This window comes from Lemur catta, chromosome 7 (assembly GCF_020740605.2).
Source record: "Lemur catta isolate mLemCat1 chromosome 7, mLemCat1.pri, whole genome shotgun sequence".
Classification (NCBI taxonomy): domain Eukaryota; kingdom Metazoa; phylum Chordata; class Mammalia; order Primates; family Lemuridae; genus Lemur; species Lemur catta.
The window spans coordinates 85075184-85091984 of NC_059134.1; the positions used below are offsets into that span (position 1 = coordinate 85075184).

The 16801-nt window shown below is 42.1% G+C and overlaps 1 protein-coding gene across 1 annotated transcript in view; it reads right to left on the minus strand.

The window, feature by feature from the left end:
- Positions 1-16801, minus strand: part of SLC1A2 (solute carrier family 1 member 2) — a 50636-nt gene that overhangs the window by 19476 nt on the left and 14359 nt on the right. Inside the window, exons 6-7 of the mRNA XM_045557813.1 lie at positions 7265-7498; positions 2057-2251 (exon numbers count right to left, since the gene is read on the minus strand). Of these exons, the coding sequence (XP_045413769.1) occupies positions 2057-2251; positions 7265-7498 (429 nt within the window). The remainder of the gene's footprint in view (positions 1-2056; positions 2252-7264; positions 7499-16801) is intronic.

Sequence of the window (16801 nt, forward strand, 5' to 3'; positions counted from 1 at the left end):
ATGAACTGTTGAATACCATGACACTACATGATTACAGGAATTTCTAATAGAGAGGTTGACAGTGTTGTCTGAACTTTGAAATGGGGAAAAGAGGCCAGTGCCTTAACCCAAAGAACATTGCCTCTTCTAATGCCAAGGAAAAACGTAAGTAAAACCACTATTCTAATGTCTGCCTTTGAGTTCTGGTCAGAAGGCAGAAATGACATGCAGTTGAAAGAGGTTGGCTGTGGAGTAGATATTTGACTTGTGCCTCTGGCACCCACAGCCATGAGACCTGGGTTTGTCAGATGATTTCTCTGAGCCTCATTTTCCTTAAAATGGGAATGATGACTATGCCTTCAGGCTTGCTGGGCAATGCATGTAAAGAGTCTGCCACCTTAGAGGGACCAAGAAAGTGGAGTTATTATCATTATGGAGCCTGGAAGTGTCTTTCAGTGCCTACCTTTCACTTCCCAAAGTGAAACAGCTGGTCTTGGCTGTTCCAATTTTCAGAATTCTCTTTCTACTGCAAGTGCATTTGTTACACAGAATGTGACTCACCTACTCCCAGTATTTTCTGATCTTACGGTATTCCAGAGAGGAAAGAAAACATAAATCATAGAGTTCAAGGTTCACTGGCTGGGCATGGTGGCTCACACCTGTAATCCTAGCACTCTGGGAGACAGAGGTGGGAGGATCGCTTGAGGTCAGGAGTTCAAGACCAGCCTGAGCAAGAGTGAGAACTTGTCTCTACTAAAAATAGAAAAAATTAGCTGGGTGTGGTGGTGCATACCAACAGTCAAGCTATTCAGGAGGCTGAGGAAGGAGAATCACTTGAGCCCAGGAGTTTGAGGTTGCTGTGAGCTGTGATGATGCCACTGCACTCTACCTAGGGCAACAGAGTGAGACTCTGCCTCAATAAAAAAAAGAAAAAGTTCACAAACTCAAATGTCTTAAAGGGCCAAGCAGGTGCAACAGGCTAAGTAAAAGGAAGCAGGGGAGAGTGTGGTAAACTGAAGGGCATCTATCTTATAAGAGGATAAATTCTAATTTTTTGCAATATATTGCAAGGCAAACAAAGCAACACTCTGGGCTGGATTCAATTCACAAACTACCAATTTACAGCCCCAAATTCTGAATACCTTCCTCATTCACAGATAAGGAAATTGAGACACTGGGAGTAGGGCTATGACACGAATAAGACCGTATCACTGGCTCATTGTGGTCTTTTTACATTAATTAAAGCCAGAAATTGGCTCCTGGCTTAATTGAAAATCATTTGTGTAGTGAGAGTGATAATATTAAAACGATGGTTGCAAAAAGTTTTATTTCATGCTATAATGTCAATATACAACATTGGATAGTTTGAAGGCCGATGTTTTTCAATGACTCTACCTATAAACAAGAAACTGAGGAGTTGAGCTGGCCAGTAGGTATAATCTTTAAGTTTAGGGAGAAGCAATGCGTTTTTAGTGATCTCTTGGGAAAAGGTTCTTTCTGAATTTTTTTATGATGAATACATATAAGTAAATATAGCTTTAGCAAAGCAAAATTATGTGCAGTTTATTTGTAATAAAATAGTATATGTCATATTGAGGAATCTTTCTTCCAGTATTTCTTCATTTCTGCCTAAAACAGTGAAGGGAGCATAGGAGCATATTTTAATGAAAGAACACTGGATCCAGACTCAACCAATGTTGGCCCTGGTGACAGCCCTGCAAGCTCATTATGGGTGCTATGGTCTTGGACAAACTACCATGGCTCTTAGCACCTGAGTGTCCTCATTTATTAAATGGGCAGAAAAATAGCTGCCTTGCCTGCATCACAAGATTGCTAAAAATCAAACAGTATCCAATTTCCATAGCAAGGTGACATGCGCAATACAAATAGAAGGTATTAACACACGTCTTCTTTCTATTGCAATGTTTTCCCTTCAATAGCTAACAGTAACCCTCTTATTACCCTCATCATTCTTTCAGCAGAACTGGAACTCAGGTGGCCTCTGTTATATGGAGTTAGTGTGGAGGGGGCGTAGGGTGGAAGTTGTTCACGTGCTTCCCCCACCGCCCTCACTCACCTCACGGTCACAATCTGGCCTCCGTCCAGGACAACGCCATTCATCTGGGCTATAAAGATGGCGGCCACTGCTTCATACAGGGCTGTGCCATCCATGTTGATGGTTGCTCCAACTGGGAGGACAAACCTGGTCACACGCTTGTCGATCCCCAGATTTTCTTCCAGGCAACGGAAGGTGACAGGCAAAGTTCCAGCACTGAGGGACAAAGAGACAAAGACAAGGTCAGGTCCACTTTGGAGAAGCAGGACAAAGCACAAACTGGAATGTCACTGCAAAGTTTTTCTTCTTTTGTTCCAGTCAAACAATGTGACGTGCAAAAAAGGCAATATCTGGAGCCAAACTAAAAACCAGCAAGTTGGAGGCTCAAATTCAATCCTATTAAGATGCTAACAGGCAGCAAAATATTTTTGTTGGTTCTGGTTTTTGAGATCTACTCAGAGCTTCCAGTAGTTATTTTTGTTTTGGTCACTGTTTCCATCTTGGATTCAGTATTGAAGTGCATCTTATTGCCCACATAAATTGGGTTGCAAAGCAAACAAAAAAACTGTGTTAGAAAAGAATCAGCTGTCAATGGTGAAATGGAATGAGGAATTTTTGAATGACCCATAATTTCATGCTTAGAAATGCTGTTTCCAACAAAATGACTACATGGATTGCATCCAGCCCCTGGGAATGGCCCTGAGCAGGGTTTACTAATTTTGAGACCAACAAACATGTTGAGCACCCTTTGGCACAAACCTGAGCTTCAAGCAATTCACTGGGGAACCTCACAGACAGTCCAACTCCCTAATATATCATCAGCAGCCAACTTTATAGTCGCTCCAACAACACAGAGTAGAAAAGCATGTGCTCCATAGCTAATCAAAGACACAATATGGAGTGACTTCACCCCCACTCCTCCCAGGCATGGGATGTAGATTCATGGCCACATGACCCAGCCTGAAGGCCAGAATTCCTGACATGTTCATATGTCTTCTAAAATTGGAGACCTGTGAGGACAGGGTTGCTGAAGGCCAGAATATTATTTCCATGTGGATAGAGGTGCAGGAGAGGGTGGGTGGATTTGCTGCAAAGTTGAGTGATGTAGAAAGCAATGCAGAACACTCAAACTACAATGGGAGTGCTTTGTGGTCCACCTTTTTTTTTTTTTTTTTTTCTATTCAAACTTTAGCACAGTGAATTAGAAAACCTGCAATGTGGACAGCATTTGGAGGTGTTTTCTCTCTTGCACTTACAGTCTTAGTCAGAGATCCCTCCTTTTACCGGTCAGAATTAGTGACTAGGCAAGACATAGATCCCAGCAGAGGTCTTATTTTCTCAGAGAGTGGGAGAAAACACTCTGCTTCAGGGAAGCCAAATGAAATGCAGATTCTAAGGCCTCCTTGGCACCAAGGAACCAGAAGCTCCAAAATTAGGGATGCCCAAATCTGCATCTTATCAAACCATTGGCCTGAAAGCTCCTAAAACAACCTTAGCAGAGCCAGATTCATCTTACCAGAATATTCTTTGGGGTTTCAAACCAGGGGTCTGTCTCTTGTCACTTCCTTGGTCTTAGGTAGGGAGAAGAAATGATTGATGGGGGGCATCTCATTACTAAAACCTTATAAACCCAGGGTAAAGTTAGGGGGCCTCATTCACATGCAGGGGACATCCTCAGATCAGGCTTGTCACCCCAGCTGTCTTAATGAGAAGTTAGTGTCCCTTCATTCCTCTCACCCCGCCCTTTCCTGGGGCCCTTCAGAAGGGTTGCCAGGACACCAGGACTGGTCTGAGATGACTGCCCAGCTGTGCATCTGGTGGCCAGGATTCTTGATTGCATGAATCTAAGGACACTTCTGGGATCACTGGAATACATTAATTTTTACTATTGCATTCATTTTTCCAAAATGCCATCAAAGGGTCTTTAGACAACTAAATAGATTGGAAAAAATCATTGGTAAGGTATGAAAATATCTTCCATTTCCCTACTGAACAGGATTGCTTTGTGTCTTAAAAATCCACATATACTCAACCCATGCAAACTGGGACTTGAGCATTTTAATTTCAAGCTTTCCTGTGTTGACAGGCTGACATTCTGACATTGCTTTTGGCTCCTGCCTCCATGGCCACATGACAGTCTTCAAATGTTGCTAATAATAACTGTCAGATACTTGAGATTCTTCTTCTTTTTTTTTTTCAGAATAGTTTTAATGGCATGCCCGAAGTCAGAGAGATGAAGACAGGTCTGTCCCAGGCCACCCTTCCTCCATCTGTCCTCCCTGACTCCAGCCTCTGGAACCACTGGGAAAAGCCAGTTAACCACCCTTGATATCCTCATTCACTACAAAGTCCAAGGAGGCAGAAAGGATATTTAGTGGGCTGTCCCTGGGTTTTGTGTTTTTTTTTCCCTCGTGGCCATCATGGCAAAGAAACCCTCAGTTAATTCTTGGTACGTGACTCATGCCACACGGCCTTTTTAAAAAAAGAAATTCCACATCCAGGCAAAAGCCACATTTGAACTGAAGATTTTAAAACCACATTTTGTTTTTCAAATGAAATATAGGTTGAAGGAGGGAAATAGATCTAACATTTGCTGCCTTGGTCAGATAACCTAAGCATTTGTCTTGATTTAAATACAAATGCAGGCCATCCCAATCCCTTTAAGACCCATCTTGTCCTGTAAAGGTACTAGCATAATGGTTTAGTCATTCAAAAGAAAAAAAATTAATAATAATATTTTTTAAGTAGTTTAAAGATCAAAACCATAAAGGCATTAGGAGAAAACATAAAGTAATGTTTTGTAATCTGGGGTAGAAAAGACATCCATGAGCAAAATCTAAATTCTAAATGCTAAAGGAAAATATTGACAGCTTTGACTCAGCACAAATTGAAAACTCCTGCAGGGAAAAAGTGCTGTAAATTTTCAAGACAAATGTCAAGTGAAGAGGGGCATTAATTGCAACATGTGACATGTGAGCTAATACTCTTATACACAAAGAGAGCTTGAAGACCCATCGGGAAAGGATGAGCACCCAACAGGAAATTGAGCAAATTAATGGACAATTCATGAGGCAAAGCCAAGGGGAAGGATGGTCCATAAGAACACAGAAAGATGCTGCCCCTCACTAGTAATCAAAGATATGCAAATTCAATGAGATTATTTTTCACCAATAAGATTGGAAAGCATTAAAGTGATTGATAATATCCAGTGCTATTGAGTAGGTAGAGAAAGTTACACTCTCAAACCCAGTTTGTAGGAACATAAAATAATGAATTTCTTATTATTGATGGTGAAATGTTTCAAAATCGTCAATGTGTACACTTGACTTAGAAATTCCACTTCTCCAGAGGGATCATCAGACAACCTTGAAGAGATGTATTTATAAGGATGTTGGTCACAGCCCTGTTTAATAGACATGACTTAAATGTACATCACTAGGGGTGGGGTGGGGTTTGTATTGTAGCATACACAGTGCATTATTACGCACTTTTAAAAAATAGAGCCCAGGAAGGCAAGGCTTCAGTGAGCTATGATCACATCACTATACTCCAGCCTGGGCAACAAGTGAGACCCTATCTTTAAAACAAATAAGCAAGAAAAAAAAAAAAGAAGCTCTAAGTTGCATGGTGGTGGGTGCCTATAATCCCAACTCCTCTGGAGACTGAGGCAGGAGGATCAGCTTGAGCCCAGGAGTTTGAGACCAGCCTGGGCAAAATAATGATACCCTATCCAAATAAAAAATAAATAAATAAAAAACACAGTAGTAAAGTCCGTAGTCTAAAGTTTATGGTATATTGACCAGTAAAAATTAGCAGTTTATAAAACAATATATGTACAATTGGAAAGATGTATTACTGTAAGGATTAATTAAAAGGTTACTAGCAATTATCACTGGGTGATGGCATAACTAACTGGGGAAGCTCATTTGCTTCTTCAAAATTTTATTCACTGCCTGAACATTTTCATAATGAGCAAATATTATACCAGGCTCATAACCAGAAAACAAAAATAAAATTAAACAAGGTTGTTTTTATTTTTGAAAAAAAAAATTACTTTTTCTCCAAACAGAGAGAATCTTTCTAGACAGAGATACTTAGCCATAGGAAATTTATAGGACCAGGAAGGAAAAAGGAAATTTTGAAGTGATTCTCTTCATCTTAGGAAACTGGATGCAGAATCTAGATCCCCAAGGTTTGTATATATCCCAGCCTTCTCTGAAACTCTGTTTTCTACCAGCACCAAATTCTCATTGATTTGCAAAATGGAAATATAATTTGGCTTCTCAGGTGGTCACCACTAGTGGTCTGATAGGTCACTTATGGAAAACCTGAGTGCCTGACCACCCTGTCACAGAGTGACCACCCCACTAGCAGAGGGTGTGGTCATAGGCTCTCCAACAAGGACCCAGCCATGAGCTACGGGTTTCAGAGTCTGCTTAGCCTCCCTGCCACCTATTGTACGACCTCAGCCACCACAGACTATGACTACTGCAAGCTTAAAGAATAACACTCTCTAGTCTTTAAAATTCTAAATTATAAGGCATTTCTTATGTATTTCTTTTTGTTTCCTTTTTGTTTTGTTTCTGCTAACTTCAGTCCAAGATGATATTTAAAAAAATGATTTTTCTCTGCCTAAATCTGGGGTCCTCTTGGCTATGAAGGCACTGGAACTAGGTAATGAAGGAGGAACTAACTCTCCATCAATGTCGAGTCTGGGGCAGAATGGTCCATTAGAAGTTCTTGCCAAGGTCAAAGACTTGGCTGACTTCTGTTTGTTTGAAAAATCTTACCTATAATATCATTTATCTTGTAAAAGCTGGTTCTCCTACTTCTGAAAAATTACTTGCAAAACCTCAATAGAGTGATATTTTAGGATAGCATTTTCCAAATCATGGGTGAAATGTTAACTGAACAGTATTCTGTTACACCCCTTTAGAAAACATTTAAAATGAAACTAATGTTTTATGTGGCAAATTAGGCATGCAAATTAATAGCATCTGGAAATTTTAGTATGAAATCCTATTTCCAATACAGTTACATACCAGCAAAAATGTTTATCACAAGGCTCAGAAGTTCCTAGAAGGAGCCAAGCATTCAACTTTTCAAAAAGATTTTAGTAATATGTGAAAAGTGTTCTCATTGAACTTTGTGATGGGTTTTGAGAAATAGGAAGTGGCAAAGAGACCAAAGCAGTGAGTAGAGAGAAAGGCGATTTCTTGTATTCTCTACCTGGAAGCGGTGCCCAGGGCAGTGATCCAAGCTTGGAAAATGCCAGCAAAAAAGGAGAAGGGGTTTTTCCTGGTCACTACAAAGTAAATCAGGGGGAGAAAGATGCCCCCGTGGATGATGAGGCCCACTATCACTGTTACCATGTACATCCCCAGTTGCCTAGCAACCACTTCCAAGTCCTTGATGGCAATGATCTTCCCACAAATTAGGCAGGCGATACCCAGGGGAGAGTACCTGAAAAACACAAAGGAAAAAAAAAACCAGCATTGAAGAGATCATTATCACATTCAGAACTTAAATCTGAGGCTCTGCACCCTGAGGAAAACCCTTCGCTTTTCTGTACAAAAAGAGTTTTGCGGAGAAAGGGTCATGAGATTCAAAAGATGTTATTTTCCACTTCGGGCTGACTGCCCTAACTGAAGTCTGTTTTATGGATCTGGTGGTAACTGCTCTGATGAAAAGTCCAAATGCAAACTTGGTTGTTAAGGTGAGTTTTAGGAATAAAAACAGACATGCCTTACCATATTTTAGCTTTACCATCTTTTAGGTAACTTTCAAGTTAAAAGCTGAGAGACACCAGATATATGTTATTATGTCCCTGGAAATCTTGTTTGATTTCTGTGTTCCTAAGCTCCAGCCTAGACATTTGTGGATAACTTTTGAGCTTTACAGAAAGCTATAAACTGCAGACGTTGTAAATTTGCATTGTCTTTGCCTTAAAAGATAGAGATATATTAAAATAAAAGAGAGTGAGATGCCAAAATAAGAAAACCATCTGAGCCAAAAAGTACATTTAGAGAAATGTGGTTTTATTACTTCTAAGTCTGAAGTATTTTTTCCCATCTTACTCTAACAATAATACTCACTATTATTCATTGTGTTTCAAGCACTATGGTGGGAGCTGCACACTCATTGTCTCACTTCATTCTTACCACAACCCTGAAGTCTAGGTATCATTATTCCTATTTGGCAAATAAGGAAACTGAAGTTCAGAAAAGTTAATCAGCCCAAGATCACGAAACCAGGAAGAGAAGAACAATCTCAGGTCTGTGAAACTCCACGACGGGGGGGATTTCCCCCACCAAGATACACCGCTTCCCTTTAGTGAGGAGTCTTAGCTCTTTGTAGATAAGCAATTTCTGTCCTACTATTTCATGGAGCGCTTGGGAACTATTTTTGTCCTCACTCTTGGGGAAAGCTAACCATTTTCTCTCCCATCTTGCTCTATTCTTCGCAAGTTTGGCAACATCCTTCTGTTGTTATCCAACGTGGGGTTGCTGGGGCATGAATTTGTTCAGCCTGTGACAATTTCTGACTGAAATGAAAGTATCTGTGGGAAGCTTGATACCGTATTAAAAATTCTGAACATACTTGGGAAAAAGACTATGGGGAAACTGAAGTCTTCAGAGTAGGCTCCCAGCGGGGGTCAGGGAGTCAGGAAAATGAGATGAACACCTAAACAGACTATTTTTTTGCAATTATTCCCAGAGCAAGTCCTTTCCTAGGTTAAAGAGAAAATGTGCAGAGTAGATGAGAGCCTGGTATACAACTTCTATGTGAGACGTGGAGCTTGTCCTGTCATTTACCAGCTACATGACCTTACTTAGTGGCTCATTCCCATTTTGCAGACATGGATGTCAAGGGTCAGAAAGGCTGACTCCAACCTCACAGGGTTGCTGCGAGGATCACATTTTTGAACATGCACAGTGTGCACTGCTCAAAAGCCCCTTGCCCCAGAGAACATTTTTAGTTCTCTGACTCCCAACAAAGGAATCTCTTGTAGGGTCCTTTCTCACACACACACCCCATGTCCTCTTGTCACCCACACTCCATGAGTCAAGTCTAAGTTAGTGAGGCTTTCTAGAACATCTCACGGGCTACTCAACTGCAGATATTTTTATATGAAAAATATTCTCTCTGGAGGAAACTGATCCTGAAAGAACTGATTTGTAATTGACATTAATTAGTTAAAACATTAGTGTAGCTACTCTCTTCCCAGATGAGCATGGAGTCTGAAGCTTCTTCTGGTCCTCTCCCAGGGGTGCAGGCTGGCCATGTTTGAGGACTGCTTCCCTCGACACTGGAGAGTCTGTGACAAACCTGCTGTCACCTCATGAAACCCTCGGCTTTCCTGCCATTTTGCATTCTCCTGGTGTGCCCATAGTCATGACATCTCACACTAGCAGGGTGGTCTCAGGGGCCGGTGCTTTGTTCACTGAGATTGTAAATAACTGAACACAATGCACCTTCCTGTAAAGCCAAAAGGCATTTATCTTCATAAACCACAAGATTAATTCTTTCCCAAGATGTCTAGAAAAATTAAAGAGTTCTAGAAAAATACAAATACAAGCTGTTTTGGGTGCCATTCAATTTCCCTTCTCTTCTGGGACAATTTGCAGAATGGAGAGAAAATGTTTTCAAGGATCTTTGCCAAGGAAGACCCACTACAGAGTCCCCCTGGTGGATGCATTTGACCCAGAGCCAAAGGAGCTAGAGAGAGGTTGACAGTCTACCTCTGGGGCAGTCAGGTAGCTGGGAAAAGCACACGTTCTCACTATAAATGGAGAGTGTCAATCAAAGGCCAAAGGTGAAGGTTAGGGTTAATAAATATGGCAGGCAGGAGCCCCTTGTTAACCCAAACACCTTGGTCTTCAGGACTAGTAGGAGCATTAATTAGGACAAGGGAAGAGCCTTTGTTCTATGATGTCTTTTAGGGCCATTACTTTCCTGCGCCTCTTTTTGAAACAAGTAACTTGAGCTTTCACTCAGAAACTGAGGATTCTGAGTTCCTGAGTTTCCAAATCAATGACTTCTCTCATAGAAAATGACATTCCACGGAAAATAAAGGGCAAGTGCCCAGCACTCAAGGCCACCACTCAAAGCTCCTGAGATAAAGCACACAAACCAAAGTGTGTAAAGCAGCTGAGGGCCCCACTGGGAGTTTTGAAGCCAAACGGTGCCCAGGACTTGCTGGTTTGGTTTCTACATTAGAAGGATGTGACTACAGAGCTAGGGAGACGGAATGGCCGCCATGCTGCTCTTAGACTGGTCCTACTCTCAGTTCTGTGCACTGTTTTCTAGGCCCCTGAGTCATCCAGGACTGGCCTGTCGAGTCTTTCTTACTGCTCTGTCCACTTTAGCCTCTACCCACTTTGTACCTCAGTCCTTGCCAGCCCAAGGGTCCCACCAAGACACCCCTCCCAGGACTGGTCTCAACTCCACAAACACAAACTCAGTACAGCACATGAGATTCCCCAGAACTCAGTTAGTGTCTGTGTCCTCATGGGCCACCTGCATCAAAATCCCCCAGCTGTCTGTCAACAATGCAATTTCCCTGGGCTCACCACATACCTATGGAGTCAGAATTTTCCAGAGCTGACTTGGGGAATTTATATTTTAAACAAGCACCCCAAGTCATTCTGATGTGTTTGGAAGCCAATATTTTTAAAGAACAGAAATCTTATCTGCAACTGACAATATGCAGATGTTACTTGATTAGCTTTTGGAAACCATTTACTTTAGCTCCAATTTATTCAAGATCTTTGAGGTCTTAATCCACTGAAGTAATTAATTCAGGACTTGCAGGCCCAGAACAGATGGTGGGACAGATATTAGAATGGCGGTCAGCTGAAGGACTTCCTCAGTCCTGCAGGGAAGCCACCCTGGTTCTGTCCCGAACATGTCCAATAGCAAGATCAGTTTGCCAGTTTGGGAGAGATCCCAAAAGAAGGCAGAATTGGAAAAGCCTCTCAACAGAGTTAAAAACACATCCCGAGAGTTGCCTAAAGGTGCTGTTTGTACTCAGGCTCAGGAAGCAACACAAATCTCCATTTTCCCCAATCCACGTGGGGATAGGTGTTCTGGCTACCCAAAGAGTGACTTTTGCTGAGAGTTACCATATGTGGATTAGAACTTTTCATCAGGACAGAGTGAAAATCAGTTTGTACAGCCTTCAGGCTTATCACCCCTCCAAGGACTTCCTTTTCCAAGTAAATAAACTCCAACCCATCATGGTGACCTGCAGGGCCCTCTCACCAACCAACCACCTCCAGCCTCTCCAGACCTCTGCTCTGATCCTGGAAAGCCTTTCCCTTTGCCATTTTCTGCCCCTGGAACATTCTCCCTCAGCTCTTCACCAAGCTGCCTGCCTCTCACTCTGCAGGTCTTCATCAAAATCTCCTTCCCAGACAGCCCCAGGTGGCCCAATATGTGACCATGCCAGTGATATCCCTCTCCATCCCACAGCCCCATTTTATTGTCTTTGTGGCACTGACTACCATTTGAATTCCTATTTGCTCCCTTGCATTAGCTCCACCAGGGCAGGAACCTTTCTCTGTCTTATTCACCATTATATCACTAGTACCTAAAATCATTACCAGCACAGAATAGAATATGCACTGAATGAAAGAATGGATGGGTTGACAAAGATGCTTTGCTTAATCAAACTTTAGTGAGGCTCCTGAACCTTCTCCTGGGCCCATCTGGACACCTCCTTATAAAATCAGTTTTACAAAGAACCCTGTTGAATCGGTTTAGCAAGAATCCCTATCCTCAAAATCTGATAACCTTTGATATCCGATAGGGATCCTCATCCTCCCCCATCCCCAAGGTGATGTCGGGTCACCCTGGCCTGTCTTCAGCAAGAATCCTGTTAGGTTGGTGAGAAAATCCCTGCCCCCTGATGTTTTCTCTTGGTAATTTTCCATTCACAGCCCCCCCTCACCCCCCACCTCCCACTCTGTGGCCATAAATTCCCACTTGCTCATGCCGTATCTGGAGTGGAGCCCAATCTCTCTCACCCACTGCCAAATCCCATTGCTGTCTGCGGACCCTATTCTCACTGTGATGGTTCTGAATAAAGTCTGCCTTACAATGCTTCAACAAGTGTCATGGGATTTTTTTCTTTAACAATGTGGATGGATGGTGCTTTACTACTGGAATGGAGAATTGGAAGGGTGGGCAGAGCTTTTACTTCTCACTTTATGTTTTTATGGTGGTGAGATTATGAAAAGTTTTACTTTCTGTTTAAGTTTTTCAGATTTTGAAAAAATGTTTCAAAGAACTTTGTAAGAGAATGAGGATATGAAAACCACCCCAAAATTAAGGGTTTTTCAGGCTTCTTAAAGAATTCGTGAACACAGAGATACAAAGGATATGGATTGAACTAATGATAGTAATGGTCATAACAAATAGCTATAATACTAATCCAAGTAAAATGCTCAGACAGTTTCCAGCACATAGGAAATGCACTGTGACTATTGATCACAATCTCATGTAATTCTCACAGCAACCCTATGACGTGGATTCTACAATTCTCCCATTTTACAGAGAGGATATTGGGGGTGTAGAGAGTGTTTAACCTGCCTAAAGTCACACACCTTGTAATAGGAGAATCATGGATTCAATCTAGTCTAAAGTGAGAAAAAAATTGATTCAGATACCACTACCACTTCCATACAGCTCCACAACACTGAGCAAGTCAACCTCTGAGCTTAGTTTTCTCATCTGGAATATGGGCTAACAAAAACACCTATATTAGCTACTATTGTGAAGAATACACGAGTTAATGCATGTAAAGTAATTGGAATACTATTAAGCATATAGCAGGAATTTGGTAAATTTCAGTTATAATTTAATAATAATTTCCTTGATAATAAATGGGTTAATACATGTATAGTAACTGGAAAAGTGCTGATCATACAGTAAGAATTCAATAATTATAAGTTATAATTTAGCAATAATAATAACTGTAATCTCCTAAATGTTTTTTTTTTTGCTATTATTACTATTCATAGAAAAGAATGCAAAAGAATTCTGATTATTTCAGCTTTGAGGGATCAAAGAGTGGTTGGCTGTTTTACTCAAAACCTGCTTATTAGCAGGTTAATATCATTAGCGAAAAAGCAGCGGTCATCAACTTTTTGGGCACCATAGACTGGTTTCATGGAAGACAATTTTTCCACAGACCAGGTGGTGGAGGGATGGATTTGGGATGATTTAAGCACATTACATTTACTGTGCAGTCAAACCTCTCTGCTAATGATAATCTGTATTTGCAGCCACTCCCCAGCAGTAGCATCACCCCCTCAGCTCCACCCCATCAGGCATTGGATTCTCAGAAGGAGCTTGCCAGCTGGATCGCGCGCATGCGCAGTGTACAGTAGGGGGGGGTCAAGCTCCTATGAGGATCTAAGGCCGCCGCTGATCTGACAGGAGGCGGAGCTTATGTGATGATGCGAGTGATGGGGCGGGGCTGTAAATACAGGTGAAGCTTCACTGGCTCACCCTCCGCTCACCTACTGCTGTGTGGCCCAGTTCCTAACAGGCCACAGACTGGTACCCGGCCGTGGCCCCAGGGGACCACAGAACTAAAGAATGAAAGAAACGTGTAGAATTGGCACGTGACGTCACGCAGCGTCCTCCCGACTCTGTCCGGGTGAGGCAACCAACAGACGTCAGGAATCACTCCGCGGTCTCATTCCTGCCTCACGGCGGTTTTTCATCTCCTGGGATGGGACGCTAAATCTTTAGGAGTTTTGTTTTCAGTGACTAGGAAACTTATTACTCCACACCACCGTCCATGCCTTGGGAGAAGGGGGCCTACACTTCATCCCACTGACTCATCTGATTGTTCCTAGGAGATTCCATTTCCTGCAAGAGTTTGGTAGAAATGACTCCGGGAAGGAATCGATACATTGCGCACCTTGTTGGCATCATGTTGCAGAGACAAGGGCTGCATATTAGAGTCAGGTTGCATACTGTGCTAGAAATTCTAGGAAACAAGGAAGATCCTAATATTTAACCAAGAGACCTATTCTGCTTTATGTATTACCATTTATTAAATTCCTCACAGACTCAAATGGATCGGAAGGACTTAAAAATATTTTTTACAGCACCACTATGTTACCTTAGATCTTCATCCAAAAGAAATACTCAGAAATCTAACATTGCCTGGGAAGCTGAAGAATCGGTACAATAATAAAAGAGAACATATTATTTTACTAGCATCCTTTCTGTGTTTTAAAAGCACCATAAAACAATGATCTGAACAAGCCAGGTCTATTAAATATGGTTCATGAAATCCCGAGGAACATCTCCCGGATCTGAAATGCTGGCGCTTTAGGCTATCCCACTCATTCCTGCAGTTTTAGTAAGAACTGACTACAGGCACATCACTGCGTTTGGTTCTGTGGAGATGAAAAATGAGCCAAGAACAGATTTTTGGCCATATGATGCGGGGTGTGAGGCAAGGAAAGGAAGAAGACAAAAACAGCTAGAATGTCAATGGAAGGCACCTAAGGAAAGCTGGAAAGGGGAGAAGGTGGCTGGGCCTGGGACATGCAGAGGGCAACGTGCAACCCAGAGTTCCTGCGGAAAACAGAGCACAGATGGGACTTGGTGTGACAGTGGTTTTATTTTTTTCCAAGCAGACATACAGGACCATCCTAGGAGTCTGAAACAGATGCATGGAAAAAGCTGTCTGATAGAGACGGGACCCCAGAAGTTCCAGTGACTGAAGTTGACACAGCTTCTTAATGAGGAAGTAGAGGCTCATGCTTTCTTGGGCTGCCTTAGATTTTAGAACCACTGTCTATAAACATATACAAAATAAAGTGGAGACGATATTGCTTAGACCAATGGCCCCCAACCTTTTTGGCACCAGGGACTGGTTTCATGAAAGTCAATTTTTCGATGGACGGGGTGGGCGGGGCAGGTGGGGGCGGCGATGGGAGGAGGCAGAGCTCAGGCAGTGATAGGAGCGATGCGGAGCAGCTGTAAATACAGATGAAGCTTCAGTTCACTTGCCCGCAGCTCACCTCCTGCTGTGCCCCTGCCCGCCCCTCTAAGTTTCATGGAAGAAAATTTCCCTGGCAGGGTGGGGGTTGGGGGGGCAGCCCTAAAGGGTAGCGGTCCTGGCCTGGAGGTTGAGGACCACAGGCTTAGGCAATTGAAATAAAAAAACTTAATCACTTATGCATCAAGGATTTTGATACCAATATAAACTCCAGCTATTCCTTTTCTTTGCTAAATAATCTTAGCAAGTTAATTCACCTCAATGAGCCCCAGTCGAATTTTCTATAAAATGGGAATAATAATACCATCTTTGCAGGGTTGTTGGTATTACATTTGATCGGTATTAAGCACCTTTCATGGCTCTTGGCAGGTAAAAGGAAATAAATAAATGAGAGCTTTTATTACAATAATGATTATGATGATGTTAAAAGAATCACAATTTAGTGTCTCCGGACCACAGTTTTCTCTTCTGTAAAACCAGAGGATGAGACCAGATTTCCAAGAGCACTTAGAGTTCCAGCATATCCTCTGCAATTTCGTTTTTGTGTACATCCCCTAACAACTGCCTATTTTCTCTGCTATAGAGTCATGAGCAACCCATGTCCAAGACATTGCTTTTGGATACCAGAATATTGGAGCAGTGGTTCCCCCACACTCCCTGGGTCATGCCATGTCCCTGGTAGCTTGCATTGATCTTTGTGTCTCTAATACTGTTCATCTTCAGTATTGCTGATTGGTTTTCCAAGCTTGTCTCTTTTTCTTTTCATCCAGGGCAGGGATCAGCAAACATTTTTAATGTGAAGAGCCAGATAGTAAATACTTTAGGTTTTTCGGGCTATATAGTCTCAGTGGCAACTATTAAACTTTGCCATTGCAATATAAAATCAGCCACAGGCAACATGTGAACAAATGGGTATGGCTCTGTTTCAATTAAGTTTTATTTATGGGCACTGAATGTGAATTTCATATAATTTTTATGTATCATAAAATATTATTCCTCCTTTGAGTTTTGTTTTTTAGTCATTGCAATGGACTAAACGTTTGTGTCCCCCTCAAATTCATATGTTGTCCAGTGAAGTGGTGTTAAGAGGTGGGCCGTCTAGGAAGTGATGGCCCGGAGGGCTCTGCCCTCATGACTAGAATTAGTGCTCTTGATAAGAGAGGCTTGAGGGAGCCTTTTTGCCCTTTCTACCATGTGAGGACACACATGAAAGAGTCATCTATGAAGAATGGGCCCTCACCAAACACCAAATCTCCTAGTGCCTCGATCTTTGACTTGCCAGCCTCCAGAATCATGAACAATAAATCTCTATTATATATAAATTACCCAAACTATGGTACTTTTTTACAGCAGCCAAATGGACTAGGACAATGCTCTTACAAAAAAGACCCTGGAGAGCTTTCTCGCTCTCTTTCCAATTGGAGGTACAATAAGAAGTCAGCCATCTGCAACCTGGAAGAGGCCCTCATCAGAACCCAACCATACTGGCACCCTGATCTTGGACTTCCAGCTTCCAGAACTATGAGAAATAAATGTCTGTTGTTTATAAGACATCCAGCCAATGATACTTTGTTATAGCAGCCTGAACTAAGGAAGACAGACATAAAAGCCATAAAACCCATTCTCAACTTGCTGGCCCTATGAAACAGATGGCTGATCAGATTTGGCCCAAGGGCCATAATTTGCTAACCCCTGTTCTAAGGGAAGTACCAAGAAAGAGATTTTCATCCCTTTCTCAAAGT